The sequence below is a fragment of the Lupinus angustifolius genome, chromosome LG04 (assembly GCF_001865875.1).
Source record: "Lupinus angustifolius cultivar Tanjil chromosome LG04, LupAngTanjil_v1.0, whole genome shotgun sequence".
Classification (NCBI taxonomy): domain Eukaryota; kingdom Viridiplantae; phylum Streptophyta; class Magnoliopsida; order Fabales; family Fabaceae; genus Lupinus; species Lupinus angustifolius.
Window position 1 is genome coordinate 4,832,174 of NC_032012.1, and position 25,007 is coordinate 4,857,180.

The window sequence follows — 25,007 nt, forward strand, 5'->3', positions numbered from 1 at the left end:
ATATCTAAGAAATCTTATTGTTATCATTGTTGTCAATATTTCATATATTTTTATACTTATTAATTTTGATCTCAAAATGTTTTTATTTATTATTTCACTTTTTATGACAACTATATAATTGTAGTACATTATAATGTTTTTATGAGATGTTATATCACTTTATAAATTAACTTAAATTTTTTAATCATACAAAAAGTAAAATGTGTTACCGCAAAATTAAAATTTGGAATTTAACAATTTGTATATCTATTCTTCAAGTTAGAGACATGCTAATGGATCTATTAAATTATTGAATCAAATTATCAGGAACAAATATAAGAGTTACTCTATCTACGAGGATTTAAGTGATATTAAGTTGCTTAACAAAGAATTGCTATCTAAGTAAAAATTGTTGGATATTTTGTGGTTTGGTTTCACTATTAAGCTAGATAAATGATTTGATAAATTTATAGAATAAAAGTTTTGTTATTAGAGTTTATTTTTCTGTATACAATTAATTCAATAACACATATTCACCAAACTGATTCTTTCACTAATAAAGTTAAAACCTCAATGTTATTCACCAATAATCCCTTAGATGATTCATATCTTTTGAGTAAAACTTCTGCTCCTAGCAACTATACTCGAAGACTTATGATTTACAAAGATTCATTCATAATAATCATGGTTATAAATTTGAGAAATGATTTAACATATATTATTTCCTTAGTCAAATTAGTACCTTATCAATATAGCTTTATTTTTAGAAATCATATTAATAAAACGATGAAACAATTCATCAATATAGCTCTATTCCTAAGAACTATTTTCACAAAATTCAGAGTTCTAAATTATTTATAGATCTATTCCTAGTAACTATACCAACAATATAAATAGTGTGACTTATTGACATAAATCCATCCTTACAATTATATCAATATGATCAATTGTTTTAATTCAGATTTAGAACAAAAATTCATTCATTAATCCACAATGAGATGAACTATTTTAATTCAAATTTAAATAAAAATCCATTCATTAAGGTGACTTATTGGCATAAATCCATTCCTAATAATTATACCAATAAGATGAACTATTTTATTTATATTTAGAACCAAAATTCATTAATTAATTCACAACCTAAATATCACACTAAAAAGTTGTCAATCTCAAAAAAACATTAATCATAAAAACAACTTATAAGAATGAAAGAGTAAAAAATTAGCATATATTAGAATCAACATGTATACATGAATATTACATCTAATCATAAGGAAGAGATTTGCCAATTTCACTCATTGTAAATGGTGGCTCTCGGCGTGGTGTGCTGTCACTTCACCTAGCCACATTGCGCTGATTGTGGCTAATGCGTTGGACGTAGCTGGGTCTCCTCACGAGGGCTAATGCATTGGACGTAGCTACTACCTGAATTTCTTTCAGCCAGACTGCCTGCTGAGGGTCCCATTTGTCTTCCTTTCCTTTAAGGTTTGTTTGCGAGTTGGTTTTCGGAGGATAATGGAGAGAAAGGAAAGACTTGAAAGACATGAAATACACTTGTAAGATGACTTTCTTCTCTTTCCCTTCATTCCCCTTCAAAATCTAACTCGGGAATAGACCTTTAGTAGTGACTTTTGCGCTAAGCTGGTGCCTCTTTTGCCCAGAAACTTGTATTTTGGAGTGTTTTCCCTTGGATTGGCCTCCACATGTACTCTTAAGTTAAATTGGGTAAATTCCAAAATGTATGGTGTTAAATATCAAATTTGTGACGTGTATGCTTTTTGGTTAAAAAGTGTTTAAAAATCAATGTTAAACTATGAAAAATGGGCACTTATCAAGACAACACCATCTCCATCTTCATTCTCTAATTTCCAAGCAAAAGATTGATTTTGATTACTTTAACCAACCGAAATGCTGATCTAGAATTCTAGATAGTTGAAGTTATTATGACTTGGTGAGTTAGAATGAACATCATGTGTGGCGCCAAAAGCAGAAAGGGGCTTTTTTGGGTTTTAATATTATCTTTTGGTTTTAATCTCCCATCCATTAGATTGATCCAACGGTGTGCTTTTAAAAACTGCCATCAACCGTTCAAACAGTGTCCTTTCATGAACTTAACTACCTTTTTCATTATGGCCATTTTCTCCAAAACACTGTGCTATGATTTTCTCACAAAAATGGAAGTTCTAACATGCATTCTCATTTCACTCTATGCTTTATCTTTCTTCTCACTATCCTCTTCTGAATTTACAACTTCAGGTTATCAAAAAGCACCATTTTTTTCTTCATTTTTTGCTTATGTAAACCATGTTTTGAAGTGTTTAATTACTATTTGTTTTTGTTCATTGATTTGTGACAGATAGATCAAAGTTTCCCTTGATTGCTTTCAGTTGGTGGGATGATAAGGGAACATTCATGGCTGGTGAAACCGCAACCATTAGGGTCAAAGTGCTTGAGAATGCTGATAAGATTGATAAAAAAGTTTTTAAGCCTATACTCACTGTGAATGGCAAGGAAGGGAACAGTTCCTATATATCTACCATTTTTTTCGATTTCGATGGTGACCCGAATGATTGGAAGATTTTCTTCACCCCTATCAGGGTTGGATTGTTTAATGTGCTCATCAATGAGGACCAATATAAAGTTTTTGATTCATCATTGCATTTCCAAGTTGAGCCAGGTTTAACTTAAATGCCATTTAAGATAACTGAATCATGTGTTAATGGCATGGTTTTAAATTTGGGTCGGTAATAGTTATATACTCTGCTGATATGTTAAGGTTTTGGAACTTATTGCAGCCTAGTATGGCTGAAATGTGGTTCCAATGTAGGTGCAATTGAAGGGTATGTGATTATAAGTGTTCATGGAATTAGATAAACTATAAATCACTTGAAGGATTCTCTTTTTCTATCTTCTAATCAAATGAAAGTGTAGAGCATTTTATCATGTCTTGTTTAAACCTTGATATTTTGGTTACTTCGGTTTTGTATGTGTCAAATAATTAATACTATATGCTATTTTATGACTGAAGGGAACATGTATCCATCCGTGTCTGTTGCATCATGGAAGGGTTTGAAAAATGAGTTTGAAGCTGGATCAAAAGCTACAATTATGGTTCTCCTTAAAGATTCATTTGGGAACTTCATTTCGAAGACAACTGAAGTGTCCTATTTGCCTGATTTTAAGTTGTCTGTGCTACATGAAAATGGTTCTATTGCAAGTTTGCCAGATATCTCCAACATGGGGTGGAATGAGTTTGATTACATAATCATTGAGTTTATTGTAACCAAAGCTGGAAATTTCTCGGTACTCGTAGAAGGAGGGAATCAAACCCTGAATGGATGTCCATTGCCATTGAAGGTGAATCCAGGTTTGGTGCTTTATTTCAATAGGTTTATACAATGTTCAAGGTTACTTACTAAGCCATTTCAAAAATATTTGTGACAATGATATTATTTACATGCCTGATATATCAGTAGCTTTAGCATCAATGATGTTCTTTTAGTCCAGTATGTTGAATTTGATCTCTTAGAATTTTATGTGAGATATTTGTGTTTGTTTCTTCTATATACTTGGAAATCTGAAATAGCTTGACTTCTCTCTACCTCAAATACCAGGACCTGTAGAAGTCTCGAACTGTATCGCTAAATGGAACATCGAACCACATGCATGGCAATTGGCTTCAAAGATGGAAATCTTTATACATCAGTTAGATCAATATGGAAATCTGGTTTCTGGACTGTATCCATTTGATGCTGAAGTTGTTGAAAGAGATACAAACTTGCCAATACCGATAGCAGATCTTCATTTTGAGGAAGTGGATGCTGGAATTCAGTTGTTTTCCTTTAGCAATATGGAACAAGGGAAGTTCCTGTTAACAATATATGATACCAAGCATAATAAGAGCATTTCCAATATGCCATATGTTTATACTGTTTTTATAGGTGAAGTTGCATGCAATGTCTCAGAAATTTTATTGGTTCATTGACATTATTCCATTCAAAACTTATCCCTTCGCATTTTATTATTTGCCCTTGAGTTTTAGTCTTTTAGATGTAATTTCTGTTTCATATTCCTTTTCGAACAGGTTATTGTGATGGTGTGAAAAGTGTTATCAATGGATCCGGTTTAAATGATTCAGTAGCTGGAGTAAATGCAGAGCTTTCTGTTTATCTAAATGACATGTATCAATATCCTTCTCCAGTTGAAGCAGATATACTTCAAGTACAAATTCTAAGAGAAAATGACTCCTACAGGGTTTTACCACTCATATATCCTATACTAAACCAAAGTGGTATTTTCAATTATCAACATTATATTACTTTGTATGTATTGCTAAATTGTAAATTGATTGTTATGTGTGGATCTTGGCATTAGGGAGAAGTACTACAGCTTCAGAACTGATAGATGATGATACCAATCACATGGAAGTTGCACCATCACCTTCAATAGATCCAAGTAACAATGTAAGTAATAGAACTATAAGTTCTTGGTAAACAATTATTTGGAACTGGAATGACCTCTCACTTTTGTTTCAGTCTAATAGTAGCAGCATCTCTGTATTGGCCAGTGATTTTCATGTGGATTACACACCTGAGAAAAGTGGCTTTTATGATATTCATGTATATTGTGGAAATATATTATTAAATGAGGGCCATTCATTCAGAAAAGAGGTAAAAGCAGGTACTAAATTTTATTACATGATATAAAACATTATTTAACAAGGTTAGCATATTGTTTTTGAAAGTGGATGAGGAATGATTCCAGATGAGCTTTTAGAAAAAGCACTTTTAAAAATTAAGTAACTTAGTGACAGCAATGAGACAAAACAAAGTTGTATGATTCTCCATGTTAACTTTCTCATGACTGTGCTCCTTGCTTGCTGAAGGTGAAGTAAACATTTCCATGTCAAGGGTTGTGAATTTTTCTTCAAAGGTACCAAAGCTATCGAAAAATGAAATAATCGTACAGCTTATGGATTCATTTTCAAACCCTGTCCTATCACAACAATCAAGGTTGAAATTGGAGATTGCTTCAAAAAATAGTTCAGGCTTTTCAACTTGGACCAGTATGGATAATAAGGATGGTTCATACATCTGCAGCTATATGGCTAAAGAAGTTGGCACTTACGAGATTTGCGCTTCCTTCGATGGCAAACGTTTCCTGCCATGTCCCTTCAGTATCAATGTCTACAGCAGTAAGTTCAAACAACATGCTGCTTAATACAGAAAATTTAAGGATATGTTCTAAGGATTCTTTTGCTGAATGACTTACAGGCGAATATTTTCCCAAAGCTAACAATGATATAATATCTATTTGGGAGGACCAATCCATTGCAATTGACCCCTTAGAAAATGATTATTTTGCTGGTGATAATGCAACTATAGTTGAATTCTCAAAAGTAAGATATGTTAGCCTATGTTTATTCTATATTTTCCTCCTAGTAGAAAAGCCCTTAGTGATCATTTACATTTGAGAAGTGATAGATGGTTAATAAAGAAATGATTTATTTTCTTCCATCATTTTGGTATCCTTTGATGATATAGCAATTCAATCAATGTTCATCTCAAATGTTGCAGCATTACAGTACAAAGTCCTCATTGCATTATCAACTACCTTAATTTTTCTGTCTTCATGTTCTTTTTGAAAATGACACTTTCTCTGCTATTTTTTCAGTCAGGTCATGGTTCACTACTTATACAGGATCGAAGGATCTTTCGATATACTCCTTATATAGATTATTACGGAAACGATTCATTTTCGTATACTATATCTGATATAAATGGAAACCTTGCCACTGCTTCTGTGTACATATCTGTTCTCAATATTCCACCTCAGTTTGCTTCTATTCCAAGTAACCTGCAAGCAACAGAAGATTTAATAAGTCCTAGATTTGGGTAAGTATATGCATCTTTTACAATTAATTCTGAAGAACTCTAAAACATTGTTTTATTAATTGAGTTATCCTTTTCTATATGATGCTATTGTGTTTTCTTGCAGTGGTTTTTCTGGGTTTGAAATAACTTATTCAAATCCATTGGAGAATATTTCTGTCAATTTGAGTGCAGTATCTGGGAGTATATTTCTTGCTCCTATGGTAATGCAATTTGGACAAGCAATGTGGAGTGAACTTAGTATTAATACAGGAAATGAAACAGCAATCAGTTTATTACTAGAAGGGTCTGTGGAAGTGATTAATTTTGCACTTCAGTCAATTCAGTATCTGGGGTATTTTTTATATTCTTGTATTATCTGTTTAAATTTATTGAAGTAATGCTCTTATTGTATAGTAGAAATCTTGGTTCCAATAATACATAGAGTATATTTGATCAATAATCTATGTTTCAAGGCATTTTATATGGTTATTTATAGAACAACAACTAAGCCTTAATATATCCATACATATTTGTTATTCAGGAATGAGAATTTTTATGGCAATGATACAATTCAAGTCTTTGCCAAGAACAAGAATGGAGAAAATTCATTGGGTGTTCCAATATCTGTTGATCCTATCAATGACCCTCCATATATTAGAGCCCCTTACTACATCATATTGAGGAGGAGTGATGAAGATAAGACCCTTATCTTTGACAAAGAGAAAGACAACTTCAATTTTTCCATTGGAGATCCTGATCTTCTTAACTTCCCTGGTATGATTGTGATTATATGTCTCTTTGTCTGTATCTTTTTTACTGAAATCCCCATTGATTGTTAGGATTGCAACTATTTAAACTTATTTTACTCTAATTTAGTTAATGAATCAGCATTATAATGTAACACCTACATTAACTCTTTTTGGTATAAGTAATAGTATCCACTCACCCTATGGGAACAAATTTCTTATGGTCTGTCTCTCCTAATAAGTATCACTTGTAAGAATCGAATTTTTCACCTTTTAACATATTTGGGGATCCAGTGAAATTTTATAACAATATATCAACGTCTTGTTGGAAACATTTATCTTGTTTTAATTTTAATAGTAAGAATAGGTTTGTGTAATATTTATATTTAATTACCAAATATTAGGATAGAGTGGAGAAACAAACAAGAATGGAATGATTTTTGCCTAAACTAAATTAGCAGGTCTTTTACTCTGCTTGGCAATTTTTCTCCCTAGCATTAATTGTAAATTTTATTGAAATAGTTTTAGAATTTCATATACTACCTACTACATCATTAATTTGATAAAAAATTGGAGGTGTGGCAATCCTAATGATGGGTCATATATATGTCAGGTGGTGAGGGTGATTTTCTAATGACATTCTCTATGGAAGTAAATGATGGATTATTAGTAACAAATCTCCCATCTCATTTGATCAATACAACTGAACTGAAGCACAAAAATAGTTATCAGTGGCAGCCTCTTCAGACATATGTTACCATCTCAAAGCATTTTATGGTCAAAGCTATTGGAATCAGATTTCAAGGCACAGTCAATGACTGCAATGATGTTATGCAGCAACTTTTCTTAAATGTAGGTGATGTTCTTTGACCTTAAGTTTGAGAAGTAAGTAGTCATGATTTTTTATATGAACATGTGATGTATCTCCATCATCACCAGCTAAACCATATTTCTTGGCTTGGTTTGGTTTAATTTTTTTAAGATGATTTCTTTCTTGGGTTTGGGTTTGGCTGAAATAAACCAACCTATAGAACCAAATAAACTAACAAAAATAACAAAAACAACATGATTTATTTTACTAAATACTCCAACATTTTAAATGTCAACATCATGCGCCTATTTAAATGAGAATATTATGTTATTACTTTTAATGCTTGAATGATATTAACTTAGGATTTGATTTGGATGAGTTATTTTAGAACAACTTTAGTAATTTCTCATTGTCTATTTCTTTTATTATTATTTTACATTTTTATGTGTTACAACCAATAGAACCACCCAAACCAACCTAATCAAAAGGGGATTCTATAAGTTTACTAAAGAGATAAAAATGTTACTATAGAAAGGGTTTAATAAAATGATGTTTTGGAATAAAATGGACTTGTAGTTTCCTTTGTTTAATGTTATGCTAAAACCTTGGTTGAAATTTATCGAGTATACACGACATTTTTTATTGTCATTGTGGTTTCTTTTTCTTATTTTTGTATAGGGAGGTGAGCATGGAGCAGTTTTAACATTGACATTGAATGACATGGGAAACCATGGGTGTTATCCAGATTGTGCAGAGGGAATGTCAATGCCATTATATACTGAGGCTATGGTTAATCTAATGAGAAATCAGCCAATGAGTTCATTTCTTGCTCACAGTAAGTAGCAGATTTTATATTTGAGTTAGAAGGATTCATCATAAAAGATTTGCATTAGGGTCACCACTTTAGAAGCTTATATTCTCACCAACTTGCTTCATTGCAATGGCCTTGAATTTAAGCAATAATATTTGGGGCAACTTAGGAGAAGATTTTTGTTTTCCTACACGTTACATGGATATTATAAATTCATTGATATATATTTATGCATTTCTAAAATAGATATATAAGCATATAGTTTCCAATTAATAGGCACCAAACAAAAGTGTGGTCCTTCATGCTCTTATATTTGGTCGTTACAATGATAAATTGATTAGAAAAAGAAGTATAAATGTATTTTGTTTATATGATTTACAAGGTTGTTCTACTTGTGGTAACAGCCTTAGGATCAATAATTGTCATTGAATTTGTGATAATGTTCTCTCTTGGAGTATTGCTTCTGTACTTCACCTGCAAATGTTCAATTCTTCTTGTACATGAAAGAGGAAAGAGCGACAAGAAGTCTAAGAAGCTATCTACTATGCGTAGTTCCAAGAGAAAAACTGTGAGTTTGCTTAGCAATATTACATTACCATTTGCACATATCAACATAACAATGTTTTGTTATTTCCAATTTCCAACACCATTGTTTTGTTTATCTAAGGAAATTAAAAATGGTGACTAGGGTGCACGAATAAAAATTCAATTCAGATGTATTGACCATATTCCTTTGCCTTCTTTAACAATTACATGCAGACAAGCATGAACGTATCTGAGAATGCTACTTGCTTCACTGGTTGCTGCTCAAGTCCTTCTTTGCTTGGTTTTGGTACAAAATCCTCAAACTTTTGCCAACGGTAAGTAGTTTTATTCAGTATATGCTGAAGATCTAATTATAATTGCTATTAGATTATATTGAAAACCAAAAGAATACACAATGCCAAGAATATTATTTGAGTCTCTGAAGAAATATTACTGGGAAAACCAATCAAATTTGAGGTGAGCATATGAAACTGTGACCAATAAAGTTATACTAGCTACTTGAACATGGATTCTTACATGATTCCTAAAGTATAAATGATAAGGTCAGGGGGGAAAAAGTATTTGATTATAGAATTGATTTTTTCTACAAGAGATATACCTTAAACTTAATAAGACACTGTCTATAATATCATCTCTTAGACTTAGATACTCAAATGTGTAATAGTATATTTTTTTAAGGTTGGTACAATTCTAGCATGATCCTGCAATATTGTACATGTTAAATAACTATTTGAGTGACTAGAAAAGATTGTGTTCAACTAAAAATTACTTCATCTTATTTTCCTTAGAACTAAGCTAAGTTTACTATTTCCTTTAGCTTCAGTGCTTCACTAATAACTTAGTCCAATCTTTCAGGTCTCGTAGTTTATTTCATATGGGAGAATCTAGCAAGGCAGTAAATCAATCCTCTCCTTCAACAAGTGAAACCCAACATGCAGTTGTACCTACATCCATACCTCTTGCCACTGAGAGAAACTATAGCTCAAAATTAAAAGTTTGAGCCTTTTTAATAGCCCAACAGAAAGATGATTGAATTAATCCCACTAATATCATTCATGTATATGTATAATAATTTTGATTTTGATCAATTTTAAAAGATATATAGATCAAATTGGTATTAACTGGTATGATATTTGTTGATAGTATAGTATTTTAATTATGATTTGTTTTCAGAGAGAAATGCTCTATGATTCAGATGGTTAGAATTATAGACAAAGGCACAATATTGGTCATAACTCAATGTAAGATAACCGGTGCTCATATGTATGGTTCTAGTATAGGTATGTAATTAAGAATTGAATCTGAAAACCAAACTAAAGTGATGGGTTTTTAAACAAATCATTTAAATTAATCATAAGAATTCTCATTTTGATCTATTTTAAAGTTGTTTTCTTCCCAAGTTGCTAGAATTTGTGAGAAGCAACAATAACAAACTATGATAGTAACTAAGTTATCAAATGCACACAAGAGATACTGATATTTTATACAGAAAATCTCTTCAATTTGAGAAGCAAAACCACGAGCGCAAGACATACAATGAAGCTCCACTACAATAAATATGAGTACAAGAGAGTTCAAAAACACTACATAATTTGTGCTCTACAACCGACCAAAATACAAAGCTACAAAACTTGCAAATGAGAATGAAGATGAAAAAATACACATGACTCGTCTCTTGTCTCGGACTTGAATCACATTCCAACCATTTTCTCGACGATATGAATGGTCATAATAGAGCACCCCACATCATTGTAGGTCTAAATTGGCTTCTCTCTTCTCATCTCTCATTCAATGATGTGTTGTGTGTCCCTCTACATGAGCTCACACCCTTAAACCTAACTTCATCAGTTTCTAATGCATGGTGATTTTATTTTTGTACTACTACTACTCACCCTACGGTAAGTAAGTACTTATTTTCGAGGTGTGTAACTATCATTCTAAACAAGTATCGCTCCCACGTAGACCGGTCCAATGCATATAGGTGGTCTGGACTCATCCAATTACGTGTTGCCTTGATTAGACGAACCCAATGGTAGACTCATCAATATGGTTAATACATACCCCACATCCACATCCCTCTATATCACTCTATGCTCTCTAGTCTCTAGATTAGTCGAAATTAACTGACACAGAACTTGGCGCTATATATCAGTGTAAGTAACAACTAACAACTAACCTTAGACGAATTATACTATCCATATATTCCATAACCATGATCCTCTTTTTCAAGAAAAATATTGATACAACTATTGAAACATACATATGACCGAAGAAAAATTCATCATGATCGAAGGAAAACTAATCGCGACCGAGGGAACTTGCAACATGCTCAAGAACAGGCACCAGATATGATGCAGACAAGCTTGGCGTGCATGGAACCAAGCTAGGCGCAATACTCGTGCAATCTGACGGATGCACACTAACTGTCTTGGTCAGAATCAACTATCTCGGTCAGAATCAACTTGGTTGGCTCGTGCAATCTGACTGATGCACACTAACTATCTCAGTCAGAAGTGTGCTCTGTTTTTAACCACTTTGAGTGGGCAATCCTTCTATAAATAATTAGTTAAGATAAATTAGTTAAAGGTTGTTAGGTTGTAAGAGATTCTTGTTATTCTTCGGAAACTCTTGCATTGATAGCTTTGATAGCTTGCGATGCAAGTTTTTTGTATATAATGCCAAAGGGCATTAGTTTGAAAGTATGAAATGAAGTATTTTCTTTTTCAATATTTGCAATATGGTATCAAGAGCAATCAAGGTCCTACCAACCATTGATGCGCATACAACTCACTAAGTCAATACCCTTGGCCATTTCTCCCAATTACTCTTTCCTTCATCTTCATTTTATCAACATCAACATCCCTTCACTATCTTTATTGCCAATATAAAAGACAAATTGATAGCTCAACAACTAATATTGCAGACCAGCAGGATGGAAGAGAAGTGCAGATCAGTACCAACATCAACATGGACATCCATAACCCCTACTATATGCACCCTAGAGAAAATCCAGGCACAACCTTGGTGACACAACAATTGGATGGCACCAACTATGACTCATGGAGTAGAGCCATGAGGAGAGAGCCCTTCGTTCCAAAAACAAATATAAGTTCATTGATGGCTCTATCACAACACCAGAACAAGATGATCCAAGTTTTGACATGTGGGATCGTTGTAACATCATGATCATTTCTTGGATTTCAAGGTGCTTGTCCCCAAGAATGTTTTTGGCTTGAAGGTTGCATTGCACTTTCTTCTTGTCTTCATCATTCCATGAAGATTTTGGCTTTACTTCCCTTACATTGTTGATAACGGTGAAGGGTTCATATGGTCCTTCTTCGATTGCATTCCATATGTCCAAGTCTTGAGACTCTATGAAGATTCTCATTCTGATTTTCAAAAAGTCATAGCATTCTTCAACAAAGCTTGGAGGACATTTGATGTTGGAACTTTCTCCTCGGAATGATCTTGAGGCTATCTTTGATATGGGATAAGATTTGAGAATACCTTACTCAAAAATAGCTCTGGTGCCAATTGTTAGACTGAGATTACAACTAAGAGTGGGGTGAATTAGTTGACTTAAAATAATGGCTACTTTTTCTGCAAAATCAAGAGTTTAATATATGCAGAAAATTAATAAGTAAAATCAAAGAGATAAAGGAGAAGAGAATACACAAGGATTTTTATACTGGTTCACCTTCTTGTCAACCGAAGGCTACGTCCAGTACTCTTACATCACAAGAGATTTTTCCACTAAAGATTATGAGTTGCAATTACAATATCTCACCCTGAGATCTCTATGTACCTTACGCACTCCTTAATCCTTATTCACCTTTGGAAAACACATTTCCAAGTGATTCTAACCCCTTTTCTTATCACACCCCGTGAAAGAAAGTATTCTACAATAATAAGAAAGAATGTTCAACAATAGTAGAATTGCATTTACAAGTATGAAAGTAATGTAACTTGCAATCCAAACAACTCTTTTGTATACTTAATAATAATGTTCTTTATAAGTTTGTAGACTTGAAACACTTTCACTTTATGCAACTTCAGAAAAATCAACTTTGAAAGTTTTAAGAACTTGTTGCCAAAAGTGTAAAAAATAATTTCAGAGTATGCATAAGAGCTTTTAAATTTTGTATGAGAGTTGTGTATATGTTGTGTGTTGCGATTGTAAGTTTCAATCTCTTTATATAAGCTTTCCAATCAGCTAAAATGTCTCTTTGAAAGGGTAGGAATCGATTGGAAAGAAAACATGTCTCTTGGGTTGAAACTCATTCACTTTGAATTTGAAAATTTGATGCAACAACTCTCAGTAATCGATTACAGCATTGAGTAATCAATTACTCAAATGTTTTGTCCACTGATTATTTATTTTCGAATTAGAGTGATCAATTATAGTAAGTTGAGTAATTGGTTACTCAACTTTAATAACACTGGTAATTTGTTACTCGAAGACAATAATGGATTACTCTGATCAGTTTTAAGTTGGATAACTCTTTTCTCACACTCGTAACTTGTTACTTAGATGAAGTAATTTGTTACACACTATTCTTGAAAATTGTTTGAAGTATTTTAAAGTGTTTCAATTTTCTTTTAAAAATAGTTTGAGCATTACTACTATTGTATAATCAAGAGTATATGATAGAAGTGCCTATTTTAGACTTAGAGTAAAAGTCTTGAATATCTTGAAGCTTGGATCTTCATTGTCTTCATAAGTATTCTTCTTTTTCTTCTTTTTAGTGATGTTGGTGTCTTCATCAAAACCGTGTCAAGGTCAGGAGCAAAGATCTTCTTCACATTACACTTTGCCAAAGAAAATATGCTTTGGATATTTTGTCTGATACAAATTTCTTGGGTTCCAAGCCTGCTGCAACACCAATTGTGAGAACAACAAAGCTACACCAAGATGACTCAGCCCCATATCAAGACCATGTGTAGTATAGAAGGCTTGTGGGGAGATTACTCTATCTAACCAACACTAGACCAGACATCAGTTTTGTTGTGCAACAGCTAAGCCAATTTATGGCCCAACCAACTATAAATCACTATAAAGCCTTGTGTAGAGTTCTTAAGTATATCAAAAGCAATCATGGCCAAGGATTGTTCTACTCAACCTCATCTCATATGCATTTAAAGGCTTTTAGTGATTCAAATTGGGACTCTTGCATTGATTCAAGAAAATCAATCAGTGGATACTGTGTTTTTTTAGGTAATTCACTTGTATCTTGGAGATCAAAGAAACAAGGCACAGTAGCAAGATCGTCCTTAGAAGCAGAGTATCGTGCACTAGCTTCTACTGCTTGTGAGATCCAATGGCTCACATACTTGCTAAATAACTTCCAAGTATCCTATATTATACATGTTTTATTGTATTGTGATAATAATTCAGTTAGATATATAACAACTAATCAAGTTTTTCATGAAAGAACAAAACACATTGGCATTGATTGTCATGTGGGTAGAGAAAGGCTTCAATCAAAACTCTTTCATCTTTTGCCTATTTCCACTAAAGAACAGGTTGCAACCAACATAAATACAAAAGTCAGAACAAAGAAAGTAAATGACACTTTGGTTTAAGTACGAGCTTAGTGCAGTTGGAATGTTATTTTATATATAGAAAGTAAGCGACAAACATCAAAGGAGGATCCAGTCTTTCCTCCAGTGGATCAAATCAAACACACTTTTGAGTTACGTGGAACATAAAACAAACCAAACCAGATACTACAACTCAAAAAGACATAAATTACAAACTTAACAACCATTTGAGTTGAACATGTGAATGTTTTGTTACTCTATTCAAGTGACCAAGTAAATAGGCAACGCTGTGGTAGACATCCTTTGTTTATGTTCCTGAAGTTGTTGTTCTATGGTGAGCTCCCTGAGACTCAAGTAAGGAATGTCAACCTCACCCTTAGAGATAGGGGTAAGTGACCCTGCGATAGGACTAGAAGAAGGGCCTCTAGTGGTTCTGTAAGGGGTGGTGGACCCAATTCTGCTCTCGGTTAAGTACACAGGTCCTGAAATGGAGGACCTGAATGCACGAGCTCTAGCTAGATGAACGTCGTCGTTTTTGTCTTCGTGGGAGTGGTGATGGGTCCTCCTCAATTTGAAGAAGAAGGATAGGGCACTTTTCCACCAGAGTTGTTTCTTCTTGAACTCGTTATGAACTTTGTTTCTTGAATCATAGTCATTGGAAATAGGCTTTTGATGCTTGAAGTGTATCATCTTGTTGTTGTGTCACACTGTAACGTTTGTGCTTCATGGCTTCTTCTAAAACCTGTTTATGACAAGGAGATAGATAATTGGTTATGATGGTCAAACATGGGAACATTTTTTATAGGAAATTGAGGAAGAAAGAGAGAGAAAATGAGACATGGAAGTAGTTGATTTGGGGGTCAAAACCGTAGTCACCAAAATGTTTGGCTTGGGGAAAAGTGGGGACTTTTTTGTGCTCTGAACTAGCAGTTTTAAGAGAGATGAAAATGAGTGAGACTCCTCTCTAAGGCTAGCAATGAATAGAATCAACTTGTATTCGTTTAAAATTTGATTTGTTATTTAACTTGATAAATTTGTTTTATGAACTAAATGAGCTGAACTTGAGCTGAAAATTGAGCTCGTTAAATAAATAAGTTGAACTTGAGTTAGATATAATTCGACTCGTTAGATTTATGAGCTAGCTCGATATATATATTTACAATAAATAAATATATATATATATATATATATATTTATGTATATATATATATATAAACTAATTTGTAATTTTATTATGCCCCATAAATTATTTTTTATATTTATTATTATTGTGAATAAGATCTTTGGTCCTAACATTGACAAGGTTTTGATAAAGACACCAACATCACCAAAAAAAATGAAGAATACTTATGAAGACAAAGAAGATTAAAGCTTCAAGAAAATTAGATTAAGTCTTTATAGGTATTTCTATCCTAAAACTCTTAAATATACAAAGTAGTAATGCTCAAATTATTTTTTAAGAAAAATGAAACACTTTAAAAATACTCAAAATATTTTTAAAAATAATGTGTAACGGGTTACTTCATCTAAGTAAAAAGTTACATGTGTGAGAAAAAGAGTTATCCAACTTAAAACTGATCAGAGTAATCCATTACTATATTTGAGTAACAGATTATTAGTTTTACAAAAGTTGAGTAACTGATTACCCAAATGGTGTAATCGATTACTCTAATTCGTTTTTAAATAAACAGTGGACAGAGAGTTTGGGTAATCGATTACCCACTATGAGATTTCAGATTTCAAAATGAAATGTTTTCACTCCAAATGAAATATATTCACTTCAAACAACTCCTACACTTTCAAAAAGACACCATGGGTGTTTGGAAAGTCTATATAAAGACTCTAACTCTCACAACACAAATACACAACATACACACAACTCTTATAAAAATTCCAAAAGCTCTTAAACTTTTTCTGAAGTTATTTCTCTACACTTTTTGCAACTTGCACTCAAACTTTCAAAAGTTATTTTTGAAGTTGCTTAAAGTAAAGTGTTTCAAAGTTTTATAAACTTAAAGGGCATTATTACTAAGTATACAAAAGAGTTGATTTGATTGTAAGTGTTATTATATTTCATACTTGTAAAAGCAATCCAAAGCCATCATTCAAATTCTTCATTCATTGTAATAACTTTCTTTCATGGGTGTGAATAGAAATAGGATAGAGTTACTTGGAAAAGTGTTTTTCAAGGGTATAAATATTAGTGAGTCTGTAAGGTACTTAGAGATCTCGGACTGAGATATTGTAATTACGACTCATAATATTTAGTGGAAAATTTCTTGTGTTGCAAGAGTACTTGACGTAGCCTTCGGTGGACAAGAAGGTGAACCAATATAAAATCCTTGTGTACTCTCTTCTCCCTTACCTCTTTGATTAATTATTGTTTATTTTCTACAATATTATCCGCTGCACGTTAACTCTTACTTTTTGCAGAAAAAATAACCATAATTTAAAGTCAACTAATTTACCACTCTACTTAATTGCAATCTCATTCTTACAATTATTATATATAAAAACAAGATTATATTTATATATATAAAACATTTTGTAATATTTTTCAAATTTTAATTAATTATTTGAGTTGCCGAAATGAATCATTTAAACTGAACTGAACAGTTCGCGAACTTTAACCGAGTCAAACTCGAGCTAAAAAAATAACTCATATCGAACTCGAGTCGAGTTTCAAGCTGAGTCAATTCTTATCGAGCTGAGCTCTGGATCGGCTCATTTCCAGCCCTACTCCTCTCCATTGGAAGTACTTTCAAATACGAAAGAAAACAATGTACATTTATATTTCTATTCTATTTAGAGTACGATACATTTATACTTTTAAAAGGAAAAATTATTTATCTCTCTATTAATGAAAATGGGTCTTACTTATCAAAAATTGGGCTAGAGATGATTTGCGGAGAAAGATAGCTGGGAGAAGTAAGAGAGGGAGAAAAGGTGTTTGGTCATTTTGCTAAAGGTGGTGGGAAAGTGTGAAAGTTGGTAAAGACTAGCTATTGGGTTGGTTTATAGATGTAAAAAATGGACTAAATATTATTTCTATAAAAATAAAGTAAAAAATAATATGATAAAATATATTTTTTATATATAATGGAATAACATTTTTGTCATAAAAACATAAAGAAAAATAAGTATTTATCTCTCTATTAATGAAAATAATTTTTATTCAAAAAATCATATCAAAAGATATTTGGTTAATTTTGATTGATTTACATTAGGGTACCCGATCCATAAATTATGTGTGATTCCAATCATTCTAATTTAACAAAAAATAATAAGTTTGACATACAGTCCTATCTATCAAATGACCCCAAGTGTGATAAAGATAATTTTACTTGCACATATAGTCCTCTAATTTAAGTATTTTACTTAATGATAAAGAAATAAACTATTATAATTTAAAAAGATCTTACTTTAAATTTAATCAGTTAAATAGAAGATCGAACAAGACAACTATATATATATAGTATTAAACATATGAATTAATTATGGAAAACTAACTTAATAGTTTTTAAATACATTAATTTAGCAAATTATAAAACATAAGTACCCACCTTTTATTCAAAAAATATTTGATATGCCTATTTTTATTCTTTACATGATTAAAACAATTAAGCCTTCGGCCCAACAACAAAGGGCCGAATCATTAGTACTTTCGATTTAACCTAATATTATTTGGAGTACCAGTTACATCTTTTTTTGTTAAGGTGAGTGGATAAGAAAAATATGATACTTTCTCTTGTTTGATTGTAAACGGAAACAGAGGAGATAAAGAAATGTGACTAGACCTATACATAATATTCTCTTTACAGATGTGAAAAGATAGGAAATGAGGAGTGTTGTTAATTAATATCACACGATCATCAAATCAATTAAGATATTAATACCGTTATTTACTAGTTAAATCGCATTCACTATAATTAAATATACATATATTATAATAATGTTAATGTTGAAAAGGTAATAAAGAAAATAAGAGATATTTTTATTTACAATCTTCAATTCTGTAACCATCCAGAAATAAAGTTGGGTTGTGCTTGTGCAGTTAGCCTCAGGACTGTTGAAAAACCTTTTGAAAATCTCTCAGTCCTAAATCTTTAGTGCTTAATTCAATGCTCAACCCTCATTTGATGACTTTTTGAGATCCATGTGGCTGAATACTTCAGTAGTTCCAACCCTAGTACAATAAAGCCTTCCTGGGATCATTTTGTCTATTAGAGAGTCTAATATTATATAGAGATTGTGGCACGTAACAAAAAAAAATTAAAATAACCATGATTTAAAGTTCCTTTTTAATAAGAATTAAAAATTATATTTCTCATCATATTTCAATGCTTAGAGAGTATGTACTCTTCTAATCGGTTAAATTGGATACTCGATCAACATTAGTTGTTGAACCAAGTTGAAACCAGTAACATTATCAAGTTGGAAGTTTTGGCATCAATTATCACCCATGTTGAAAGTAGACAAAATACATTGGTTATTTCTTTACTGATGTTGAAAGTGGAGTTAGTACGAATAAATGATTTCTTTTATCCAGTTTCAACATGAGTTACTCATATGCTACTATGTTAGTATACTTTTTAGTGTTTTGCATCAAAAGAGCAGCATCATATATCAATTCACACTTCTCCATTTGGCAAGTGAGTGAGTCATTCAGAGTAACACATTCAAGTAGTGGAGCCTTGGTTGGTCACTATCAAATGACAGGTAACAAAATGCTTCCCTTCTAGCACTAACCACTCTATATGATTGAAAAGAGTGTTAGTAAATATCAATAAAATGGCAAATAGGGTAATTACCCTCTACAATATGCCAAACTAGAGTTAGTAAAATACATAGGCTAAAAAATGCAAAGCAAAAGACAATATAAAAACTCAGATATTAGTTTAAGGTTGTCATTACTATTTACTAGGGTTATCAATTTTATTACAATTGGCCTATCTGGGAATTATAAGCTTTTGCTTTAAAATAAAACATTCAACGATTTACCCTATTTTCTCTCTTTCTTCTTCTCTCCCTTTTCTCACTCTAGATTCTCCTTTCTCTCCCGGGTGTCTCTTTCTTATCTGCTATCTCTATTCATTACCTTAGCCTTACTTTTCCATTGCTTTTTCAAGAGGAAGGTAGGAAAAGTATGGACTGAGAAAGGGAAATGAAATGGTTAATTCAACTTTCATGAACACCATTGTCTTCCTTTAATTCACTACGCGATATTGTAATTAACAACAATCATTCAATAGTATAATTTTGAATGACGTCATTGAACGTTCAAAACATGGCAAGACAATTTGGTCGATATCCAGTGTGGACGATAGAGCATTGGGAGGACCTTTCTGCAATATGAGATGATAGAATTTTGTAATTTTCTTCTACAGTACTTCAGTGTGACATGAGCATGAAAGCGGAATATAAGGTTTTAATATATTTCAAAATCGAGAAATTTAGTATAATGGATGTAATGTAAGAGTAATTGGTCAATCTAGATATGAGAATTTTTATGAATTCTTACTTTGTATACATACATATACATTTAGAGAACTTAACTTTTTTTATTTTTTTATTAATATATAAATATAATATATAATATATTAATTTTTTTTTATATAAATTAATTTCTCAAAATTTCATTTAATTGGGTCAATTTTGAGTTGAAAACATTATTCGCATTAAACTTTGCTCCAAACTCAAGTCTATTTTTATCAAATCGAATGGAGTCAAGTTCAACCCTACTCATATCCATGCCTAAAATAACATTATATGTTAATTATACCAAATATACTTCTTCTCATTAATTTTTGACCTCAATAATTCAGACAAAGTTTATAGGCTCAATATGTGAATTAAATAGATTTCATGTTGAAAAGTTCATATGAGAATAAGTTGAAGGATGGTAGAGAGACGTCACAAGGAAATTATATTTGTGAAGGTATAGAGAGCCTCTTCATTTACTATCATTAACTTTTTGACTGAAATTTATTTTATTAAAGGCTAAGATCATCTCTACTTATTTTATTAAAGGCTAAGACCTAAGATCTTCTTTATTATTATAGTATCTTAGATAGATATACAAACTTTGTAAACTATATATGTAACATGATGTTAATTCATTTTCAATTTAATGTTGGTTCAACTGGCACATACTTGATTCTCCTTAAAGTAAGGTTTCAGGTTCGAGTCTTATGGATAAAAAATATCTACTAGGAGAGTTAGTCCTACATACCTATGAATATTCCCAGCTGGACATGATTATTTCAAGTACAAGAATACATGTGAGAAACAAAAAAATTAATAAAATATACATGAACATGTTAAAAACCCTTAAAGGGGTATAAAATACTTCTTTTAATTAGATTTGCTTTTCTTATTCTCTTGGTAAAGGTATTGGCAATTAATAATATGCTAATAACTTTATTATTAAATTTGACAAACATCCCAACAATGCTAATAAATTCTGTATAGATATGACATGATGGGTATACCGGCCAAATACTTATTATTAGTTATTAATTATGAAAGTGATAATTTAAAATGATAAATAAACAATGTGCGGTTATTTAAAAATTATCTTTAAAATTTTAATTAGCTATTCTCAATAGATATATGCCCATGCAACTATGCAAGAATCAGTGAGTTAATTGTTCTTTTTGGTTTTTAATTTATACTGTAAACTTGATTATAACTATACAAAAGAATCTGATTATAAAATAAGGAGTAAATTACACCGACACGTTTTAGTGAAATTACATAAATCATTCCTCATTTTTCTACACCTACACAGACCCCCTAATTAATTTTTATACTTTCATTACACTATTATTGTGGAGACAAATCCAAATAATATATAAGTAAATATAAGAACAATTTAAACAATATCTCTTTACATTTGTTGATGCATTTTATAACAAAAAATAATAAATATACATTGATTTGTATATTATTTGGATTTTTCCTTACAATATATCATGTTTTGTTTAACATAATTACATTTATCAAAAAAAATTATTTAAAGTATTACACTTATTTATCATACGAGATAGTCAGTGTAATAGAAGTACAAAAAAGATTTATATAAATGTAAAAAATGAGAGTTAATTTATATAAATAAGAGATGTCAGTATAATTATATCTAAAATGAACCATGCAGAGCACACGGAAAGACCTCACAGAAATTCAGAAACATATATTCTGAAATTGTACACGAAGGTTGGAATTTAGTAGTCTGGGTCTACTAGGGAAAGTGCTCCTCAATTTCCTCCACCTAATTTGTCAAGTCCAGAAGAAAAACTCCAAATAATAAAATAGCATATTCAAAACAAATTGACAATTAGTTTGAAACATGACGTGTGCAGTTAGACTTGGCCCGTGACATTCACATTGCTATTTATATACATGGTTGATTACTTCAACCGGTTTAAGTATCTGGTGGGGATAATGTTATATATAATTAAAATCTATGTATTATATTGGATTAATGTCTATTTACTTCTTTTAATAGGATGAAGCAGGACATTGAAGTAATGTATCTATGTTTTTTTTTAATTTTAAACTAATCTTTTTGGTTGGTTTTCCACGTTATTCTAGGTTAATAATGTTTAACCTGGATCAGAATTTTCTAGATTCAAAATAGTTTAATCACTAATTTAATTACAGTGTATAGACCATAATTACCAAGCCCATATTGAATTGGTCCAACGGTTCAGTCCTCATAAGAATGAGTTATGTTAAAATGCAAGATATTTTTTATGCCGTTAATAATAAGTTAGTCATTTAGTCTATTTTATTAAAAAGCAAATAATAATGTTTACATAATTTTCACACATAAAGTATTAAATAATGATCATATATGATGTTGATTATATTTTGAGTTCATTCTTAACTTGACTTATACTATTTTTATTAGAAAATAACATAAATGTCCAAATTTTATATATTAAAGTGGAATCATAAATTATACTATGTTCTAAAGCTAGCCTTCAATATGAATAAGAAATTTAATATGTTAAAAGTGAATTTGACATCTTAACAAATATAAATCATTACATCTATAAATTTGATTATATTAGGTATAATAAATATATATATTAATATCAAATAATATATATTTTTAAAATGAATTAAATATATTAAAATTCAAGTATAATTTTTTAATATTATATGGACTAACCTGTCATAATAATTTAGGGTTTGAATTGAAATTTAATATAAATTCAGACTAGGCTGATATATACAGGTTTATTGTAAGGACACGACTAATTTGATCCATGACATTTTGTAGTTTTTTAGAGTGCGGGAATAAATTTGTAGAGACAAAAAATTTGCGGGATAAAAATAGCTTTACTCATAAAAAAGTTTAGATTGATATTTAATTCTTTTTGGAAAGAGCACATAAAAAGCAAGGGTCTTACTTAAAAAATAAAATAATTTCACTTGGTTTAGAACAAACGAATATAAGCAAAAAGAAGGTGATAAACCGCGTCAACAGTGGCGTCTCCATTAACAACAATAATTGAACATAGCAACTGATAAAAGCATCATTTCCATTTTCCTTCATTCTCACTCTCTCTCACACACAAAAATGGACACCGCTCAATCCACACACAAACTCCATGAATTTCTGAATCCTAAATCTTACAGTGTTCGTGGTAAGATCATGCTTTCTTCCATCATCATCCTCTTCTTCGTCGTTATCTTAATGCTCCTCCTCCATCTCTACGCTCGCTGGTACCTCCTCCGCACTCGCCGTCGTTTCCTCCGTAACCGTAGCAGCAACCACCTCGTCTTCCACCTCGATTCCAATAACAATCCAACCGCGCGTGGTCTCGACGCGTCCATCATCGCGTTGCTACCGATCTTCAACTATGACCCGAAAATGAATCCGGATAACCCGCCAGATTGCGCGGTTTGTTTGTCTGAGTTTGAAGAAGGTGAAACGGGTCGGGTTTTACCGAAATGCAATCACGCGTTTCATACGGATTGTATTGATATGTGGTTTCACTCTCATTCCACGTGTCCTCTATGCCGTGCCGCGGTGGAGCCCACACAAGAAAGAGGTAAAGATAATCATAATCACGAACCTGATGTTGTTGTTGTTGATTTTTGCGAACCGGAATCCGGTTCGGGTTCCGATGAAAACCGAACCGGTTGTGAAGCTTGTTCGTTAGTGAGAGCGAAACCTTCGTTAACAGTGGATGTGATGATTGAGATTCCTTCGAGTGATGAATCGGGTTTGGTTTGTGACTCGGCTTCTACGTCGTCGTTTAGGTCACCGATGACTCGGGTGTTGTCGTTACTTGGCAGGGAACGGAGAGAAAGCGTTTCGCCGGCGTCGGGTTGTGGTGGTTGTAGCAGCTTCGGTGGTGAGGTGAACGCGGAGCGAGGTGGGGAAGATGAGAATCGGTGAGTTGGAATGGCGGTGACTCGGTTGAATGTGATGACGTGGCGCTTGTGTAATTAAAGATGAGAGGTCGGCGCGTGGCATGAGTTGGAGCGGTGTGGGAGTGATTAATAGGCGGCAAAACAGTGACAGTGGTGGATTTTTTTGACTAATATTCCAATTCATCCATATATTTTTTTTTCCTTTTCTAACTTATTTTTAGGTTAGTGAAAATAGAGAAATATAATAATTTACCCCTTGGTATCTTTTTCTGTCTTTATTTTTTCTCTATCTTTTTTTTTGTGAACTTCCTTTGTTAAGACCCCTTATAGTTGTAAATCTTTTCTATTTTATTTTCCTTTGTTAAGACTACTTATAGTTATACATGTTTTTTTATTTTCTTTTTCTCACTTGAACCAAAAGAGGTTAATTAAGAGTTCGATATTATGCTAAGAGTTTTTTTCGATTGTTTCATATCAATGTTGTTTCGATTGCAGTTAGTCAAATCTGCATTAAACTGGTTTAATCGACTTTAAGTGGTTTTTAAGCCTTTTTAAATGGGGTAGTTGGATCAGTCATCTTGTTCATAAAAAAGCTAAAAAAAGAATTCTTAAAATCATTTGTCAATCGCCTTTCATTGTAAACTTATAAATATTTTTTTATTTTCTTCTTTTCAATCAAAAGAGATTAATTGAGTTTAATATCGTTAACCCACAATTAAATTATCAATTTGGTTGTCACAAATTGGTATAAAGGATTGTCAAATACGAAAGGATTTGTATGATATTAGCATTTTAATTTATTATTTTAAGTTGCTTTTAAAAAAGATTTTGTTGGTTTTTTTATTAACTAATTACTAATTAAATTAAACTATTAGAATAAAGATGATAAGATTTAACTTTACTACTCACTATTAATACACACTTATTCAACAATATTAATTCATTTAGCTATGATTCTTGCACTATCAATACACACTTACACTTCACTACTTACTATCAATTTATACTTGGTGAGACCATGATTCTTCTAAATTGATATAATACTTTGGTACATGAGACTCTAACATAATGGGGATAACAGAAATGGGCCATGATAACAACAAAATTAAGCATGTGTGCAACATATAGCACCATTTCACTTAAAATTAGGGCAATTACGAGGTTCTATTTGAAAACCTTGCATCTTAAATACAAAGACAACTAAGAACACAAGATTCTTACTTAATGGATAGAAACTACCTTATTCACAAAAAGAGAAGTTATCTATAAAATTTGAACTCATAATCTCATTTATTTATATATATATATATATA

The 25,007-nt window shown here is 31.7% G+C and overlaps 3 protein-coding genes across 3 annotated transcripts; 2 read left to right on the forward strand and 1 right to left on the reverse strand.

Annotated features, from left to right (window-relative positions):
* LOC109345205 (protein GAMETE EXPRESSED 2) lies at positions 2,131–9,984 on the forward strand. Its single transcript, XM_019584057.1, has 16 exons — positions 2,131–2,235; positions 2,336–2,656; positions 3,008–3,346; positions 3,594–3,920; positions 4,064–4,305; positions 4,515–4,659; positions 4,865–5,173; positions 5,253–5,377; positions 5,653–5,873; positions 5,977–6,204; positions 6,394–6,626; positions 7,212–7,450; positions 8,088–8,244; positions 8,625–8,788; positions 8,980–9,080; positions 9,622–9,984. The coding sequence occupies exons 1-16, from the start codon at positions 2,154–2,156 to the stop codon at positions 9,764–9,766; spliced, it is 3,378 nt and encodes a 1,125-aa protein (XP_019439602.1). The 5' UTR covers positions 2,131–2,153; the 3' UTR covers positions 9,767–9,984.
* LOC109345209 lies at positions 14,375–15,210 on the reverse strand. The gene has a single exon (XM_019584064.1). It carries the CDS (start codon positions 14,995–14,997, stop codon positions 14,569–14,571), a length of 429 nt encoding a protein of 142 aa, XP_019439609.1. The 5' UTR covers positions 14,998–15,210; the 3' UTR covers positions 14,375–14,568.
* Positions 22,760–24,021, forward strand: LOC109345208 (RING-H2 finger protein ATL2-like). The gene has a single exon (XM_019584063.1). The coding sequence runs from the start codon at positions 22,895–22,897 to the stop codon at positions 23,717–23,719; it is 825 nt and encodes a 274-aa protein (XP_019439608.1). The 5' UTR covers positions 22,760–22,894; the 3' UTR covers positions 23,720–24,021.

Bases quoted from the DNA above. Each gene is read 5' to 3' on its own strand.
- LOC109345209 (XM_019584064.1), bottom strand. From the start codon at position 14,997: ATGATACACTTCAAGCATCAAAAGCCTATTTCCAATGACTATGATTCA.
- LOC109345208 (XM_019584063.1), top strand. From the start codon at position 22,895: ATGGACACCGCTCAATCCACACACAAACTCCATGAATTTCTGAATCCT.
- LOC109345205 (XM_019584057.1), top strand. From the start codon at position 2,154: ATGGAAGTTCTAACATGCATTCTCATTTCACTCTATGCTTTATCTTTC. The intron at 2,236-2,335 runs GTTATCAAAAAG...GATTTGTGACAG, and splicing joins TTCTGAATTTACAACTTCAG to ATAGATCAAAGTTTCCCTTG. The intron at 4,306-4,514 runs GTATTGCTAAAT...CTTTTGTTTCAG, and splicing joins AACATTATATTACTTTGTAT to TCTAATAGTAGCAGCATCTC.